The sequence below is a fragment of the Carcharhinus amblyrhynchos genome, chromosome 8, assembly GCF_965287045.1.
Source record: "Carcharhinus amblyrhynchos chromosome 8, sCarAmb.v2.hapA, whole genome shotgun sequence".
NCBI lineage: Eukaryota > Metazoa > Chordata > Chondrichthyes > Carcharhiniformes > Carcharhinidae > Carcharhinus > Carcharhinus amblyrhynchos.
In genome coordinates, this window is record NC_137331.1 from 13,535,096 (window position 1) to 13,554,563 (window position 19,468).

Consider the following 19,468-nt stretch of genomic DNA (forward strand, 5'->3'; position numbering starts at 1 on the left):
AATGTTTGCACATTGAACTAGCATGCTCTAGGATATTTTCCTGCCAGGAATATGTCTGAGATAACAAAGGTGGAAGCTGTTCAGTCTTTTCTCCTGCCCAGTATATGCAGTCCACTGAAAAGGTGCACAGATTGATCTGATTTCTACATCTGGTGTGTCGCAGTGTTGACCACTTTATTCATGCATGAATGCATCAATTTCCTCATTTACTTCTCCAGTTTCTCTGCAGTGATGTTCAGTGGACGCACTGTCAGCATATTGCACATTCTCCTCTTCTCAATGACTCTTTTGTCTTCATTAAAAGCATTCTGTCCAGCTAAGCTGGGCTTTGAGAGGACCGCAGAGCCTTCACTGCCATCCCTGCACCACCATCTGATCTTGCTCACATGGAGGTGAAAACCCAACCATCTGTCTTACTGATCCTTCTGACACGTGAGATTGGAGCTGATGCATAGAACATAGAACATTACAGCGCAGAACAGGCCCTTCGGCCCACAATGTTGCGCCGACCAGTTAAAAAACAATGACCCTCTAACCTAAACCAATCCCTTACCATCCATAAACCTATCCACGGATCTCTTAAATGCCCCCAAACTAGGCGCATCCACAACTGCAGCAGGCAGGGCATTCCAATCCCTCACCACCCTCTGGGTAAAGAACCTACCCCTGATATCCATCCTATAACTACCACCCCTTAGTTTAAAGCTATGCCCCCTTATGCTAGCTTTCTCCATCCGAGGAAAAAGGCTATCACTGTCCACCCTATCCAAACCTCTGATCATCTTATATGTTTCAATAAGGTCCCCTCTTAGCCGCCTTCTTTCTAACGAAAACAACCTCAAATCCCTCAGTCTCTCCTCATAGGACCTCCCCTCCATACCAGGCAACATCCTGGTAAACCTCCTCTGCACCCTCTCCAAAGCCTCCACATCCTTCCTATAATGTGGGGACCAGAACTGCACACAGTACTCCAAGTGCGGACGCACCAGAGTTTTGTACAGTTGCAACATGACGCTGCGGCTCTTAAATTCAATCCCCCTACCAATAAACGCCAAGACACCGTATGCCTTCCTAACAACCCTATCTACTTGATTCCCAACTTTCAGGGATCTATGTACACATACACCTAGATCCCTCTGTTCATCCACACTATTCAGAGTCCTACCATTAGCCCTATACTCTACACATCCATTATTCCTGCCAAAGTGAATTACCTCACACTTTTCCGCATTAAACTCCATCCTCCACCTCTCGGCCCAGCTCTGCAACTTGACCAAGTCTCCCTGTAGACTAAGACACCCTTCCTCACTATCTACCACACCTCCGACTTTGGTGTCATCAGCAAATTTACTAATCCACCCAGCTATACCCTCATCCAGATCATTTATAAAAATTACAAACAGCAGTGGCCCCAAAACAGATCCCTGAGGCACACCACTCGTAACTGAACTCCATGTCAAATACTTACCATCAACCACTACCCTCTGTCTCCTATCCGCCAGCCAATTCCTAATCCAATTTCCTAAATCACCCTCAATCCCATACATCTGCAATTTCTGCAGAAGGCTTCCATGGCGAACCTTATCAAACGCCTTACTAAAGTCCAAATACACCACGTCGACTGCCTTACCCCCATCCACCTCTTTGGTCACTTTCTCAAAAAACTCAATAAGGTTAGTAAGGCACGACCTACCCTCCACAAAACCATGCTGACTATCTCTAATCATTTCATTACTCTCCAAATAACTATAAATCCTATCCCTAATAATTTTTTCTAAAACCTTACCCACAACAGAAGTAAGACTCACCGGTCTATAATTCCCGGGGAAGTATCTGTTCCCCTTCTTAAACAATGGGACAACATTCGCTAACCTCCAATCTTCTGGCACTATACCGGTGACCAACGACGACATGAAGATCAGAGCCAGAGACTCTGCAATCTCCTCCCTTGCCTCCCAGAGAATCCTAGGGTAAATCCCATCCGGTCCAGGGGACTTATCTATTTTCAAACCCTCAAGAATAACTAGCACATCCTCCTTGTCAACTGCAATACTGTCCAGTTTACAACCCTGTAACCCAGTGTTCTCCACAGCTACATTTATGTCCCCCTGCGTGAACACCGAAGAGAAATATTGGTTCAATGCCTCTCCAATCTCTTCCGGTTCCACACATAAATTCCCACTGCTGTCTCTAACTGGCCCTAATCTTGCCCTAACCAACCTTTTGTTCTTAACATATCTATAGAACGCCTTAGGATTCTCCTTAATCCTATCAGCCAAAGTCTTCTCATGTCCTCTTTTAGCCCTTCTTAACTCTCTCTTTAACCCCCTCCTAGCCAATCTAAAGCTCTCTAGTGCACTATCTGAGCCCTCACGTCTCATCCGGACATAAGCCTCCTTTTTCTTTTTAACCAGCGAATCAACTTTCCTAGTGCACCACGGTTCCCTAGCTCGACCAATACCTCCTTGCCTGACAGGGACATACATATCAAGGACTCGCAGTAGCTGCTCCTTGAAAAAAATGTATGGCTAACGGTAGGACTCTGAATAGTGTGGATGAACAGAGGGATCTAGGTGTATGTGTACATAGATCCCTGAAAGTTGGGAATCGAGTAGGTAGGGTTGTTAGGAAGGCATACGGTGTCTTGGCGTTTATTGGTAGGGGGATTGAATTTAAGAGCCGCAGCGTCATGTTGCAACTGTACAAAACTTCCTTATGCATGGTAAGCATAAGGACTTCCACAGTGCATCCACCCAAGTAATTACCTTCTCTGAGTATTTATCAGGTCCCGATGAAGAGATAAAGTATTAATCAGTGCTGGCAAGGTCAGAAGATATCGCAAGTTATCGTTATAAGATAATGACACAACCCATGTTGACTTTAATTGTCATCTAAGTAACTGGGAAATCCCTAATGTCCAGGGATGGCAAAATGCCACTAATTTCCAACGCTGCACCTTCTGCAATTGTTAATCATTAAATATGCCGTTTTCTTCTTCTGTTTCTCCTGTTCTCTACTCCTGCTGGACAAACAATTGAGGAAGAAGAAGATAAATGGTCACATTGGTAGGTTTAGGTGAGGAAAGATGGGAGGAGACTCAAGTGGAGCGTAAACACCAGTATAACCTGGTTGGGCCAAATAACCTGTTTCTGTGCCACATATCCTATGCAATTCTGTGGAAAGTAACAGACCTGTGTAATACTGTGATGGCATGTGTTCACATAGTGGTTGTAGTGCATTTGTTGATTGCGAGTATGACAGAGTGGCAAGACATCCCTGCACCACCGTCTGATCTTGCTGACGTGGAGGTGAAAAGCCAACCACCTGTCTTACTGATCCTTCTGACACGTGAGATTTGAACTGGTGCGTGGTAAGCGTAAGGACTTCCACAGTGCACCCACCCAAGTAATTACCTTCTCTGAGTATTTATCACCTGCAAGGTCCTGGTGAAGAGAAAAAGAGTTGGGTGAGTGATTGTTGTGGATAGATAGAAACATGAAGCAGAAGGAGGATGGTGGGAGTGTGGCTAAAGTAAGTGGGTATGAGGTGCGATGTGATGGAGTGGGTTTGACAAGGTAGAGTGAGGGGCTGGGCTGATGCACACAGGATGATATAGACCAGTGTACTCACTTTTTTGGACTTGGTTAGGCTGTAAAATTCCTCCCTGTGCTGATTTCAGGAAAAAAGCAAAATACCTCTGTTGCTGACTTCTTTCTCACACTTCCATTGTGGCCACAACCATTTTCTTCTCCCCATTATTGGATAAATGTCCCCTCTCTGGCTTCTCACAAGCCTCAGCAATACCTTAAAAGAGCATCATTAAATGGGATACGACCTTTGCATATACTGAATCCATTGTCGCACCATGCCTGCTCTCTGTTTCCAACTCCATATTCTTCCTTTCCATTTACATTTTAAACATAGGAGTTGAGATTGCACCGTGCTAATCTCAGCACATACGCTGTGAACAATCAATGCCAAAGCTGGAAGTCAAATGCTGCTGAGATGGCTGTGTTAAAATGTGAAAGGGAGACACACTGAATGTCTATCCGGGTTTCCTTTGCAGCACCGCATTCCCAGTACACCTGAGTTAATATTGGGCCTGACTTCCCAGTTAAACTGTCTGAAACACACAAGAGACTCACTGCATTTGTGACCTGAGATATTCTGCCTCTTTCAGTCTACTTGATGGTTAAAGTATTCCATTATAATCATACTGCTTTTGCCACAATTGCTTCACAGATCTTTGTGTGTGTATATTCCACCATTTCAACACTCTATCAACAGGTCTGTAAATAACTCAGAAAAATCTTACGTTAGTTTTTTATTCCTCAGTTCCTGTCGGAGAGTCTCTATTGTGTCTCACCTTCACTGATAACTCCTTTTATTCAAGCAACCTCAGCATTTTTTTATCAGTGTGGCATTGCTTCTTCCTTTTCCAATCTCCTCGTTCTTTTTACAGACCCTGTGCAGCCTGGAGTATTTATCTATTTGTCAGGCCCAGCTCGTAGCCAGGTTTTAGCGGCGGATATTTCAGTGTTATCAGTTACTTTGGTTTGTAGGTATCTCAGCAGCTGCATCCTTATCTAGGTGCCTAATTCTCTTGATTTGGTGTTCTCTTGAAACTGCAACATTCTCTGACTTTGACACCCACTTTTTAATCATATACAGAAACAAGACTCAACTTCTCCTGTCATCGTTCATCGCCTTCCTGCTGGGATGCCCAGAGCTAAACAATGACCATCCAGTTTGAAATATCCTAGCTTTCATATTTTGGCTATTTTCACTTATTTTTTCCCGGGCTGATCTCATGTACAGGGCAACTACAGCTGAAGAACCAGTACCGTCAAAGACATGACGTGTTGAATAGCCTTGCTCTGCACGATTTCTATCTATCTGATTTCTTTGATATATAAAGAGGTTGATCATCAATCACTGACACTCAGATGTGTTGCAAAACTGACCGTTTAACTGCTGTCCATAAACAGTCTCCAGAATATGTGTGCCATGACTGATTCAAAAAAATTAAGTGCAAGAAATCAGAGGTAATCCCCTACACTCTTTGCCACAGGAATTCAAGCAGAGAGTCTGGCCACTTGGAATTGCTAGCAAGAATGAAGAATCCTCTGTTAGAGGAAGAATAGAGCTTTATGCTGGCAGGGATGTGGGGGAGGGGCAATAAGCAGCCAATAGCCATGTAGCAGCTGAAGAACGGTATAAAAAGGCCTTCTCTTCACCATCACTCCCAACCCCCATGTCCCAATTCATCATAATTACCTGTCCTTTAATGGCTATTAAATAAATTACACTCGGACACAAATTAGAAACATTTGTAATTGAGCTCCTGTCTGGAGGAATGACCTTTATCTTGGTGTAGTACCTGTGCAGCTCTGCTATGATGTGGATGTGCCGGCGTTGGACTGGGGTAAACACAGTAAAAAGTCTGACAACACCAGGTTTTAGTCCAACCGATTTATTTGATAGTAAACGCACAAGCTTTCGAGGGGACTCCCTCTTCGTCAGGTGAATGGAGAGTTCTGGCCTGCTAGCTCAGGAATGCCCCTTCCTCTTCATCAGAAACATGTAGCAGGAAATAGCTGGAATGTAAAGGTGGTTGATAGAAAATCAAAACACAACCCTGTTAAATTAGAGGAATTCTGATTGGGACAAAATAATGGATAAATTAGATCATAGAACCCTATAGAGCAGAAACAAGCCCACCGAGTTTGCACCGAACACAATCCCACCCAGGCCCTACCACCATATCCCTACATTAATCCCCCTAACCTACGCATCCCTGGACACTAAGGGGCAATTTCTTAGCATGGCCAATCAACCTAACCTGCACATCTTTGGACTGTGGGAGGAAACCGGAGTAAACCCACGCAGACACGAGGAGAATGTGCAAACTCCACACAGACAGTGACCCAAGCCGGGAATCGAACCCAGGACGCTGGAGCTGTGAAGCAGCAGTGCTAACCACTGTGCTACCGTGCCGCCCATTAGACTTTTCATTCACTGAAAACTGTAATTTTACTATCCTCCCCTTTGCTTACCTTAAAACCGTCAATCTGAGGAAATGACTGAACCAGGACAGCATGGAGAGAGTTGCTTGACCCTACCAGTTAGCTCCACAAGGGCACTGCTCACCCTTTTACAAAAATGGAACAGAGGAACACAAGTAGGCCATTGAGCCTGTTCTTCAATTTGGTGAAATCATGGTTGGTCTGTGATCTAAAACCATACACCCACTTTTGACTCATTTTCCAACAAAACCTTTGGTTGATGGAAATCATTGACCAAACGCCAGCGGCCTTTTGCAGAAGAAAGTTCCGAGTATACTACTTCCACCCTTTCAGAGGCGTTTCCTAATTTCGCTCCTGAAAGGCCTGGCTCCAGCCTTGCCATCCGTTTTTAGATTTCTAGTTTGTTTTCTCTCATCGGCGTAGATTTTTACGATGACGGGTTCCCCTTTTCCTATCTGAGGAGAATGCTTCATTGCTGATACTATCTGTCCCGCAGCCGTGTCACCCTCTGACAGGCGTTAGTTGGCTGGAGATGGGACTTTGCCCCTCAGTCGAGGGGGAAAGTCTTGCTTTGGAGACCTGCCAGTCAATCTGATTGGCTGGCCGTTTTCTTGGCCCAGCAGCGCCAGAAGCTGCAGTGAACAGGAAGCAGTGTCCGGATTCTAAGTTCCGGAGGTCCAGAACTAATTGCTCATTGTGGGGGTCTCAGGCAGAGGAGGGAGCATCCAAGTGGGCGAGACCTTCTGGAGGGGTGGGGTAGGGTGGGCACTAAAGGTTGTAAGGAGTCTGTAGGTGCCCCTAACACCCCCCCCCCCTCCCATTTCCTGACTGAGGCCTCAGCACTTCATCTGTTAGGTTTCCTACTGCTTGTTTGCTTCTCTTGCCAACCTGGAAATTGAGCCTGCTGGTCATTAATTGGCCACTTAAGGTTCTGAATGGGGACAAGGGCAGGCCAGCCTAGACACAGCCCATCTGATGGAAAACTGCAGAGTCAGAGTGGCCAGGACCCTGAAGGGAAGGCCATCTGAAGAATTTTACAGACCCACCTCTCCTATGTAGCATACTGCCCACATTGCATCAACTAAGCTGTTGAATGAACTGTTAAACTCAACATTTAACTGTACCTGCTTCCCCAGTCACATGAATAAAAGAGAAACCTACACACTCGGTCCCACTTATCCATGTTACCAGCATTATATTTCTTACAACAGTTAGAACAAGCACTCCTTGACTTTCCATTCACTCCTGATTGACTAACATGTATCATACAAAATATGCAACACTTCAGAAGGGTAACGTAAAAGAACAACCAATACACTGGTCAAAATCTCATAACATGGAATTAGCACAAAGAGAAAATCTGCCCCAATATCATAAAGTCGCTGCATAGTAATCCACTCCTAAGACAGACGCAGTTTGATGCATTGAATTTCCTTTGCGTTTTGTAAATGTTCTTTTACTGTAAAGAAATTAAAATGAATTATTATGGACTGGTCTCCTTCCCCCTACGTAATTCATGAGGTTGTGATATTGAAGCCCATTTGGATTAGCCATTGTGTTTGCATTTAGTTTGGTTGGTGACTTAGTGACAATCTCTCACTATCTATCTTTCCCTGTCTTCCAGACAAGATTCCAGCTTCTCAACAGCCCTCTCTCTCTCCCCCTCCCCTTCCCCCCCACTCCTCACTCCCCTTGTCCCTCAGTCTCTCAGCCAGTTTTGTTTTCCTTTCTCTGGTTTCCTCTTCCTCTTGTCTTTTCTGTTACTCTCTCTGTTCCATCACCTTAGTTGTCACCTACTTGACTTGTAGGGTGGAATTTTCAGCGAGCGGGATTTTCCACTCCTGCCAAAGTCAATGCACTTTTGAGTAGCTGGCAGCATTTTCCAGCCCTATCCCCTGTTTACTTTACAGGGCCAATAAAATTCAACCCCTAATCTATCTTGTTGATCCTTTCTCTTTCAGTTTATCTTTGAGTGTGTTTCTCTCGTGTTTCCTACTTTGTTCTTTTTTCCTTCCTGCAGCTATCACTTATATTAGGTCTGTGGGAATTTTAATCTGTGCAATATTTTGATGATGTTTGTTCTGAAATCCATGTGCTGTTTAAACTCTGTATCCGACATATCCTTACCCATCCTCCAAGCTTGGTTCAAACCCCTGACTATGAATTGACTGCAGGAATAAAAGCCAGTGAATGGTATTTTTCACTGTGTGGTGAATACTAGAAGAAAAAAGGTTGTGAATAAAATACGAGCTGCATCTGCGTATCTGTCTAAACACATTGCAAATATTGAATTCGCTGTGTGACTTTTTTATTCTATATTATTGCAAACAGGTGCTAATTCCACTTGTCAGCAGAATCTTATTAACTTTGATGTTCCTGCGTAACTAGATTGTCCTTGTTTCGTTCCCCTCTGAATCCCGGACTGCTGTTGAGGCACATATGCTGCAGTCACTCCACTGACTAATACTGAATTCGATGGTTGGTTGCAGAATTGATTTACAACCTGACGGCAGATGCGGTGAAGAAAAGGAAAGGTCTGCAGGCCAGGGTTTACATTTATGCCAATGATCCAGTGAGCCAAGTCATGGAGAAAATTGAGCTGTCCTCCAGCAAGGAGAGCTGCAGGCACTACTTTGTCTTCGTCAAGGTCAGTCTACCAACTTACTTCATCAGGTGAATTCTGTCTTTAAGGATCATTTTGCAAATCGCACTTTCGTTTTCCTTTACTGGTGCAAATAAGGATCGGGTTTTGTGAAACAGGAGGCTGAATTTTTAAACGGCGCAGAGGCTGGGCTGGAGCTGGATTTCTCAGCACTGGCCGAAATGCCAGTTTCCTGTCTTGATTCTACTATTGTGGAAATGAACGGTTGGAATACATGTGAACTCACTGGGTAGTGTGCATCGGGGCATGGCTACCTACCCATGAACTGTGGGTAACCAATTAAGGCTTTGAAATGTTCCATAAAGAACCAATTAAAGACGTCAATTGCTGAGGTCAAACTTGGCTGATGAATGGAGGTGCAGACAGGGGTGCCAACTCCTCACAGCAATATTACATTCTTAATGTCTCTGGCACACCCATGGCCACGAATGTGAGACTTGCCACAGTTGTAGCCGTGAGCCTGTCTGAGAACAGATTGTTCTTCTACAGTGCTAAAATTGCACTGAATTGCACAAGCGAATTCATGCTAAAATTGCCCCTTAGTGTCCTGGGATTCGTAGGTTAGAGGGATTAGCAGGTAAATGTGTAGGACCTGGTCGGGATTGTGGTCGGTGCAGACTCGATGGGCCAAAGGCCCTGTTTCTGCACTGTAGGGATCTGTGTTCCGTCTTGGGATGTACATGGCTGGAAAATCCCACCCTACAAGTGCTTCATTCCTTTATCTTGAAGACATGACCTGTATTTCTTATTTCTAGTTCTTTTGGATCAGCTGTTTTCACCTCACAAACCTTCTGCAGCTGTGGCCAATTTTATTTCTACTTGTTCGAAAGGTCTTCCGAGGCCACCTGCTCTTCTATTTACATAGCAATCTTTTAAAATTCTTTTTATTGTCATAAAGCCATGAATCATGTTAGTCTGTTGTCCTTTGATAACCGATTAAGCCCGGATGTCTCTAAGTGGCCACTGTTTTGATTCTTTTCCATTGCATCTCTATTAAATCTAACCATATCTTGGTTAGACATCTAACTTTCATGGATGTGTTTCTACAGCCTGGCATCCTGTAAGAACTATTAACAATTTCCTGCATTGGTCCCATTTTATTTTTGCATATCTTTAATGTGAATTTATAAATAACAACTGAATTGTAGCAGGAAACTCAAGAAGACATTTTTGGCCCAAGTGAATATTTTTCCACCTCGTGTCAGTACCATTGAAGGGAGAAATTGCAGGCAGGCATCTTGAGTTACTTTTGTCCTGTTGCCCATTATTTCTCCGTTGTTGATAAAACATTGGTTGCTGAATCGGTATTACTGTGGACAAGATGTGTATTAGACTGTAGGTGCACATAGGTAAAGAATTTCCACAAAACGCCATGGGCAGAATTTTCTCATCCCATCACGGGAATCACTGCAGTTGGTGAATGTAAAGGTCCGTTGACCTCGGGTTGTAATTTTCAGGTGGTAATTGGGTGGCACAGTGGTTAGCACTGCTGCTTCACAGCTCCAGGGACCTGGGTTCGATCCCCGGCTTGGTCACTGTCTGTGTGGAGTTTGCACATTCTCCTCGTGTCTGCGTGGGTTTCCTCTGGGTGCTCCGATTTCCTCCCACAGTCCAAAGATGTGTGGGTTAGGTTGATTGGCCATGCTAAAATTGCCCCTTAGTGTCCTGGGATGTGTAGGTTAGAGGGATTAGTGGGTAAATGTATAGGGGCCTGGGTGGGGTTGTGGTCGGTGCAGACTCAGTGGACCAAAGGGCCTGGTTCTGCACTGTAGGGCTCTGTGTTCAGTCTTGGGATTTACATGGCTGGAAAATCCCACCCTACAGGTGCTTTATTCCTTCATCTTGAAGACATGACTCTTATTTCTAGTTCTTTTGGATCTCCCAGACCTTCTGTCCTTGCAATTCTCTCCAAACTCATTTCTGCTCTTATGTTCAAGTATTGTCTGTGCCCCAAAATCTGCGCCCCTCTTTCATGAATCTCCATGTTTGACTCCCTCAAGTCAGGTTTCCTCCACCTCCACAGAAGTGAAACAACCTAAATCACTGTCATAAATTATATCCTTATTGGCTATGACCCTTTTTAATCCCTTTCAAACTCTCTGCCACCTTTTATGCTGTTAACCAAACCATCAGTTAGCAGCACCTCACCTTTGTTGTCCTGTCCACTCTAGGCAGTCAAACTCTGTCAAAGGCTTCTCAGCCCATTTCCACAAAGTTTTCTCTGGAAAACGAATCTGCAAAGCCATTCATTTTGAATCCCACCATAAACTCCGGTGCCTAGCCATTGATACAATTCCTCTTCCTGGACATTGTCAGCTCGAATAAGGCTGTTCACAACTTTGGCATTCCTATTGACCATAAGCAGAGCTGCTGACTTCATATCCTGTCCGTCACCAAGACTGACTGCTGCCATGTCCATGTTAACACCCATTTCTGCGTCAACTTAATTCATCCACTGCCGAAGTCCTTACGGTGGGTTTAAAGTGGCTGTGGCTTCAGCTGCTTAGACGTTTTTTACGCAGAGGGTGGTGGGGGCCTGGAATGCGCTGCCAAGTAGGGTGGTGGAGGCAGACACGCTGGCATCGTTTAAGAATTACCTGGATAGTCACATGAGCAGCCTGGGAATAGAGGGATATAAACGAATGGTCTAGTTGGACCAATGCACAGCCCAGGCTTGGAGGGCCGAAGGGCCTGTTTCCTGTGCTGTTCTGTTCTTTGTTCTTTGTTGTTCTTTGACCCAAAGTTCTGGAATTCCCTTCCTAAAACTCCCCACTGCTCTACCATTCATTTTATTTCTTAAGACCTACCTCTTTGACTAAGATTTTGGTCACCTATCCCAACAGTTTGTATGAAGACCATTGACCTGTAAGTTAACACTTTTTCTCTCCAGAGATACTGTGTGACCTGCTGAAGGTTTCTGGCATTTTCAGTTTTTATTTCTGACTTTTCCTTCTTGAGCTAAGCATCAATTTTTTTTCCTGTGCAACTTAGAATATTCTCCTGTGTTAAAGGAACTATATAAAAGCTGGTTGTAGTCTTTTAATAGAATGATACAGTGGAGAAGGAAGTCCTTCAGCCCATCATGTCTATGCCAGTCATTGTTGAGGAATCTAATCATATTCCCCTGCTGGTTCTCCAAAGTCATTGAGGTACTTTCCCTTCAAGAATTCATCCAATTCTCTTTTTAATGTGACTACTTGTTCTGCTTCCACTACCCTTTCGGGCAATGCTTTTCAGACCACAACAGCTCCCTGTCTAAAAATCTATTGTCTCATGATGCCTTTCGATTCTTCTCAGTGTACCCGAACAGGCACTGGAGTGTGGCGACTAGGGGATTTTCACAGTTACTTCATTGCAGTGTTAATGTAAGCCTACCTGTGACACTAATAAATAAACTTTAAACTTTGTCAATCTCTATCCCCTGGTTACTGACACTCCTACTAATGGAAACAATTTCTCTTCATTTACTCTATTGAACCATTATTTTGAGCATCTCTATCAAATACCCTCTTAATTTTCCCTGTGCTAAGGAGGATGACCCCAACCTTGCTAGTGACAAACAGAACTGAATTTCCTCATCCCAGATAGCCTGTCGTTAATCTCTCTTTTCCTCCGTCTCGATGTGCACAGAATTGAACACACTACTCAAACTAAGGTGTTTCATGAAAGTTTAGCATAACTTCCTTGCTACTTCTATTCATAAAACTAGGATCCTATGTACTTTTGCAACAGCCATAACATCTTTTTCAGCTACCTTCAAAGATTTGTGTACAAACACCCCTAGGTCTGTCTGTTCCTGTACCACGTTTAATATTGTACTAATTAAAGTTGGGCGCCACACCATACAAAGGATGTGAACACATAGGAGAGGGTGCAGAAGAGATTTACAAGAATGTTCCAGGGATGAGAAATTTCAGTTATGAAGATATATTGGAGAGGTTGGGACTGTTTTCCCTGGACAGAAAAGTCTAAGAGGGAGATGTGATTATTTGATCTGATTATTTGAATAGGCAGGGGAATGGCACTAAGTCATAATACTCATTTGGAGAGTCAGTGCAGACACAATGGGCCAAATGATCTCCTTCTGTGGTGCAACAGTTTTGTGATTGTGATTTTACTCCCCTTATTCTTTCTACTATCATCAGATCATTCAGTAATGAATCCAAATCCATCTCAAGGAAGTCTAGGAAATAGCCTTGTGCCTGTGTCCAAATCAGACGATTGTATGTTCACGTGTCAATACAAAAACGTGAGCATGTAACTGGTCTGCCACTTTAGTGCAGTGCTGGGGGAATGCTGTACTATTCTTGTTCACCTGTTTTGGGATAGGATATTAAACCAAGGTGTCTGGCCTAATATTTTGTCTTCAGCTAACATTACTTAAGCAGATTACATGGTCCGTAATCTCATTGCTTTTTATGTGACCTTGCTACTTGCAAATAAGCTGCTAACTTCCCACGTCGCAACAGTGGCTATAGTTCAAAAAGTACTTCATTGACTGTGAGACCGCAGGAAAGCCCCAAGATTGTGTATATTTATGCAAGCTCTTTCTTTTGATCCTTGTTCGTGCAAACTGGTGCAACTTAAAGTTTAGATATGTAGAGCTGTCTGGTGAGGATGGCCTCTGGTTTCAATGAAGCAGGATTGGGAAGCCCTTATTTAAAACTTGGACTCCTCTGTGCAGATCATTATTCTGAATGTAGTACAAAGGGCTGAATGTTGCTTTGAATTCTGTATTAATTGTGTGTTGCTCAAGACAAGTGTAAGCATGTTGATGCAGAGAAGATGTTGCCAAGACTATGAAGAGATTTGTATTTGTAGGCAAAACATTTGAAGTCAATGGAATGGGTTTTCATGATGATGCGGGAATCTGGAGCCAAGAAATTTCCCAGTGTCCCAATCCTGCCTTCTACTAGGGTGTGCAAGCTGCCAGGATTTTTATCTGGCGGAGGTAGGGCTGGAGGCAAGTCAATGTGAAGGGGACCACATTACAAGACATACCTTTGTTCTCAGAAACATTAGTTCTGCAGGTTAATGTGAGGTTCCCCTACCCCTTGCCCCATATCCCTTCATTCTCTGCATTTCATTCCCCTTTACTCTCTTACCCATGGCCCATCCCCTCCCACAACTCCCGCATACCTACACACAAGGTACCAATATACAAGCAAATGAACAAGGAGCAGGAGTAGGCCATTTAGTCCCCTTGAGCTTATCCTGCCATTTAATAAGAGCATGACTGATGTGTTAATAACTTCAAATTTGCATCTGTACCTATCATCCCCTTGCTTATCAAGAATCCAAACACCACCGCTTTAAAAATATACAAAACCTCTGCTTCCACCACCTTTTCAGGAACAGAGTTCCAGAGACTCATGCCTTGTGAGTAAAACCATTTTGCCTCATCTGTTATAAATGGGCGACCCATTATTTTTAAATAATGACACTTAGTTCTAGATTCTCCCACAAGAGGAAATATCCTCTCCACATCTGCCCTGTCAGAAACTTGTATATTTCAATCAAATCGCATCTTACTCTTCTAAACTCCAGTGGATACAAGCCTAATATTTCCTCACAAGACAATCCATCCATTTCAGGTTTTAGCCTGGAACTACTTCCAAAGCATTTATGGAACTCATGAGCTCTATAATAACATGGGAGTTTACGGAAAAAGATTCCCAGCTTGGGTCACTGTGTGTGTGTGTGTGTGTGTGTGTGTGTGTGTGTGTGTGTGTGTGTGTGTGTGTGTGTGTGTGTGTGTGTGTGTGTGTGGAGTTTGCACATTCTCCTCATGTCTATGTGGGTTTCTTCCAGGTGCTCCGGTTTACATAAGAACATAAGAAATAGGAGCAGGAGTAGGCCATCTAGCCCTTCGAGCCTGCCCCGCCATTCAATAAGATCATGGCTGATCTGTTGTGGCTCAGTTCCACTTTCCCGCCCTCTCCCCATAACCCTTAATTCCCTCTCTTATCAAGAACCCATCAACCCGCTTCTTAAAAATATTTAGCGAGGCAGCCTCCACCACTTCAACGGGCAGAGAATTCCAGAGATTCACCACCCTTTGAGTGAAGAAGTTCCTCCTCAACTCCGTTCTAAACCGCCTCCCCTTTATCTTGAGGCTGTGTTAGGTTGAATGGCCATGCTAAAATTGCCCTTTAGTGTCCTGAGATGCTTGGTTAGAGGGATTAGTGGGTAAAATATGTAAGGATATGGGGGTAGAGCCTGGTTGGGATTGTGGTCAGTGCAGACTCGATGGGCCGAATGGCCTCTTTCTGGACTGTAGGGTTTCTATGATTCTATGATACGTTTGTCAAAATGAACAAAGATTTCTTGGACAGGCACTGAAAGAACCATTATTTTATTTAGAAGCCCATAATTCTGTCAGAATTAATAATCTCGCATTCCTTGAGACTGCTGTGTTTTAAAAAAAACCTCCTAGGCAGAACCCATGAGTGCTTTGAAAAGCCAAGTATTTGTAATTAAGTTTTCCTGAACGAGCTTGTAAGTAAACACATCTGTGCAGAATCTACCAGAGCTTTTAAAGATAGCCACAAGCTCAACCATTTCTCAAAGCTTTGAATCAGCCAAACAGTTGGCTGGGCTGAACTTTGGAAAGCAGTGGACTTTTCACAGAATCAGATCAGGATTCTAAACTGGACGAGCCTTTCAACATTGTATAACGTAGAATGCAGTGGATAGCCATCGCACCCTACTTTTACATTGCTCTTCTTTCTCTTGACCACTTGCCAGTTGTCAGTAGTATCACTGGTAACCACATTATTTAATGATCACTTATCTTTTCAAAGCAAAACACCCTGATCAGTTATTGGCTCGTAAAACCAGATATATGCTACAGCATCATGTAATGACATGTGCAGGACCTTTTATAAAGTTCATATGGTTCATGCTCGAAACCATGATTTATGGGATTCGTATGCTATCGTGATTCATATTGTCTACCAAAATCCACCCGTCTGCACCAAAATTGCAGAATTTCTGAAATGCCCACTTTGGCAAAGTTCAGGCAGCATTGCAGCTACACCCTCCTTCCGGTGTTAAGGAAGGTGTATGTGTCAGAGAATCCCGGATCTGGTCCTGCCCGCTATTCTGAAAGCCCATCAATGCACTTGCAACTGGATGGGAAAATGTAGAGGGAGTGCTGGAGCTTGCTAAACATACCAAGGTGATAAGTGAGCAGGATTTAAATCAGGAACAGAGCAATAGCAGCAGAGTTTTGGATGACCGGTTTTGAAAGAGTAAATGAGAAATTGTTTCCACAGGCGGAAGCATTAGTAAGAAGTCTGACAACACCAGGTTTAAGTCCTGGTGTTAAGTTTAAGTTTTGTCAGACCTCTTACTGTATTTACCCCAGTCCAACGCCGGTATCTCCACATCAGAAGCATTAGTAACCAGAGGACACAGATTTAAATTAATTGAAGATAGAACCAAATGGGAGATGAGATTTATTTTATGCAGAGAATTGTTGTGATGTGGAATTTATTGTCTGAAAATTGAATAATGACTTCTAAAAGGGATAAATCATAGAATCCTACAATAGCTTGACACAGAAGGAAGTCATGTGGCCCTGTAGGTTTGCACCGTTTTTTTTGACAAATAATTCAATTAGTCCCACTTGCTCAGTTACTTTCTGGAAGCTTCTATGGAATCTGTTTGGCAGTGCAGCCCAAATCTTAACCACTCGCTGCGCAAAAAACATTTTTCCGAATGTCACCTCAAGTTCTTTTGCTGATCCACCTTAAAAAAAGCCCAATGACTTTTGACCCTCTATCCATTGGAAATAATTTTGCTTTATCTACCCTTCTGTAAACCCTTCAGTCTCTTAAACATCCCTGGAAAATCTCCTCTGCTCTAAGGAAGATAAACCCCACTTTTTCCAATCTATCCATGTAACTCTAATCTCTCTTGCCTGGAACTTTCTAGTAATCCTTTGCTGATCCCTCTCCAGAGACTCCACACCCCTTCTAAAGTGTAGTGCCCAGAATTGGACACAGTACTCCAGCTTGGGCAAACTGCTGTTTTATCTTGGCTTAGCACAACTTCCTGCCTCTTATATTTCGAAAAACTAGGATCCAAAGGCTTGAGTGGTGACAGTGGCTCAGTTGGCAGTACTTTTGCCTCTGGGTTCAAGACTCAGTTCAGGACTTGAGTGCAAAAGGCAAGGCTAACCCTCAAGTGCAGCACTGAGGGAGTGCTACATTGTTGGAAGTGCTATGCTTTGGGTAAGATGTTAAAAGCCTGGCCCCATCTACCTGCTCAAATGCATGTAAAAGACTCTGTGGTACATTTCAAAGATGAGCAGACAAGTTATTCTTGGTACCTGACCAATCTTTGTCACTCAATTTAGACACAAAAACGGATTATCTGGTCATTATCACATTGCTGCTTATGGGAGTTTGCTGTGTAAAAAATTAGCCCTGTGTTTCTAACATGACAACAGTGAATACTTTCCTGCTTTTTCCCCATAACCCTTAATTCCCTTGTCTATCAGAAATCTATCTACCCGTGACTTAAATATATTCAACGAGGTAGCCTCCACCACTTCAATGGGCAGAGAATTCCAGAGATTCACCACCCTCTGGGTGAAGAAGTTCCTCCTCAACTCCGTTCTAAACTGTGCCCCCCCCCCCCCACTTATTTTGAGGCTGTGCCCTCTAGTTCTGTTTTCCTTTCTAAGTGGAAAGAATCTCTCTACCTCTACCCTAATCTAGCCCCTTCATTATCTTGTAAGATCCCCCCTCAGCCTTCTAAACTCCGACGAGTACAGGCCCAGTCTATTTAATCTCTCCTCATAAGCTAACCCCCTCACCTCCGGTATCAGCCTTCTCTGTACTCCCAGTACATTTCACAAAATTGTTACAGTGCAGAAGGAGGTCATTTGACCCACTGGATCTGCACTGATTGCCCAACCGTGCATCATGGTGTAGTGCCATTCCCCTGCCTTTACCCCATACCCCCGGATATTGTTTGTATTCAAGTAATCATCTAATGCCCTCTTGAATGCGCTGAATGAACCTGCCTCCACCATACCTCCAGGCAGTGCATTTCACACCTGGACCAGTTGCTGTGTGAAAAAGTTTTTTTCTCATGTTACATTTGCTTCTTTTGCAAATCACTTTGAAGCTGTGCCCTCTTGTTCTTGATCTTTTTATGGATTATATGTCTTGGAAAGTGCTTTGGGATGTTTGGTGATCGTGACAAGTACTACGTAAATGCAAGTTGTTACAGATTACTCACATATAGCACCTGTCTCTTTAGCATTGTTCCGTTTCGCTTGTACTGTCATTCTCCTAAATGTATTATATCATACCTCTTCCACATCAAATTACATTGCTTTATGTTTGTCTATTTTATCAATTTCTCAATGTCCTCTTGACATACGTTACTTTCTTCCTCACTAGTTTTACTAAACTGGTTTTGTGTCATCTGCAAGTTTGAGAATTTTTCACTGTACTCTTAAGACCTGAATCCAGGGGGAATGCCATTGTCTATCTCCATCCCCACCCCGCTGAAAAACACCCACGCACCACAACTTTGTTTTCTATTCCTTACTGAAGAATGTTACTAGAAAAAATGATGGCATGTTGGTTCCAGTGAGAAAAATGGCACATTTCTCTCCAGATCTTGCCACAGAAATACAGATGGGCATGATTCACACCGTGATGTGAGGGGGGAGAGGGCGTGAGAGGGCTAAACACATCAGCAAAGCCTGGCTATGCTGAGAAACAGGGCCCCCTGATCAAAGCAAAAAGTTACTGTGCCCCACCATGGAGGGCTCAGAGGGCCCTACCGACCCGGCCTCCCTGATTGGAGCACTCCCCTTTGTCTCCACTGGGATCTGCTGCCTTGGCACGTTCCCCGACACAGGCTGGAACTGCCAGATTGGCATATGCATGGTACAACCCTGGCAGCGCCAACTTGAGCTAGGGGGCATTGCCAGGCCACCGCTTGGCCATTTCCCCATCCCTGGTGGATTATACTTTACTTACCATTACGCCATTTATATTAATGATTGCAGATGACACCAAGATTAGTAGCATAGTGTACAGTGAAGAAGGCTATCTAGGATTGCAACGGGATCTTGATCAATTGAGCCAGTGGTGAGACGAATGGCAGATTGGCTCTAATTTAGATAATGTGAGGTGATGCATTTTGGTCAATCGAACCAGAGCAGTGCTTACTCAGTTAATGGTAGGGCATTGGGGAGAATTATAGAACAAAGAGTTCTAGGGGTACAGGTTCATATCTCCTCGAAAGTGGAGTCACAGGTGAACAGAGTGGTGGAGAAGGCATTTGGCATGCTTGGTTTCATTGGTCAGAACATTGAATACCGGAGTTGGGATGTCTTGTTGAAGTTGTACAAGATATTGGTAAGGCCATACTTGGAATACCGAGTACAGTTCTGGTCACCCTATCATAGAAATGATATTATTAAACTAGAAAGAGTGCAGAGAAGATTTATTAGGATGCTCCTGGGACTTGATGGTTTGAGTTATAAGGAGAGGCTGGATAGACAAGGACTTCTTTCTCTGGAGCATAGGAGGCTTAGGGATGATCTTATAGAGGTCTATAAAATAATGAGGGACATAGATCAGCTCGGTAATCAATATCTTTTCCCAAAGATAGGGCAGTCTAAAACTAGAGGCATAGGTTTAAGATGAGTGGGGAGTGACACCATAGGGTCCAGAGGGACAATTTTTTCACACAGAGGGTGCTGAGTGTCTGGAACAAGCTGCCTGAGGTAGTGTAGAGATAAGTAGGGAGG

At 43.7% G+C, this 19,468-nt stretch overlaps 1 protein-coding gene across 2 annotated transcripts in view; it reads left to right on the top strand.

Annotated features, from left to right (window-relative positions):
- The window catches only part of itga9 (integrin, alpha 9), a 424,393-nt gene that overhangs the window by 128,691 nt on the left and 276,234 nt on the right, over positions 1-19,468 (top strand). For both annotated transcript variants that reach the window (XM_080193712.1, XM_080193713.1), the window contains one exon: positions 8,516-8,673. In XM_080193712.1, the coding sequence (XP_080049838.1) occupies positions 8,516-8,673 (158 nt within the window). The remainder of the gene's footprint in view (positions 1-8,515; positions 8,674-19,468) is intronic.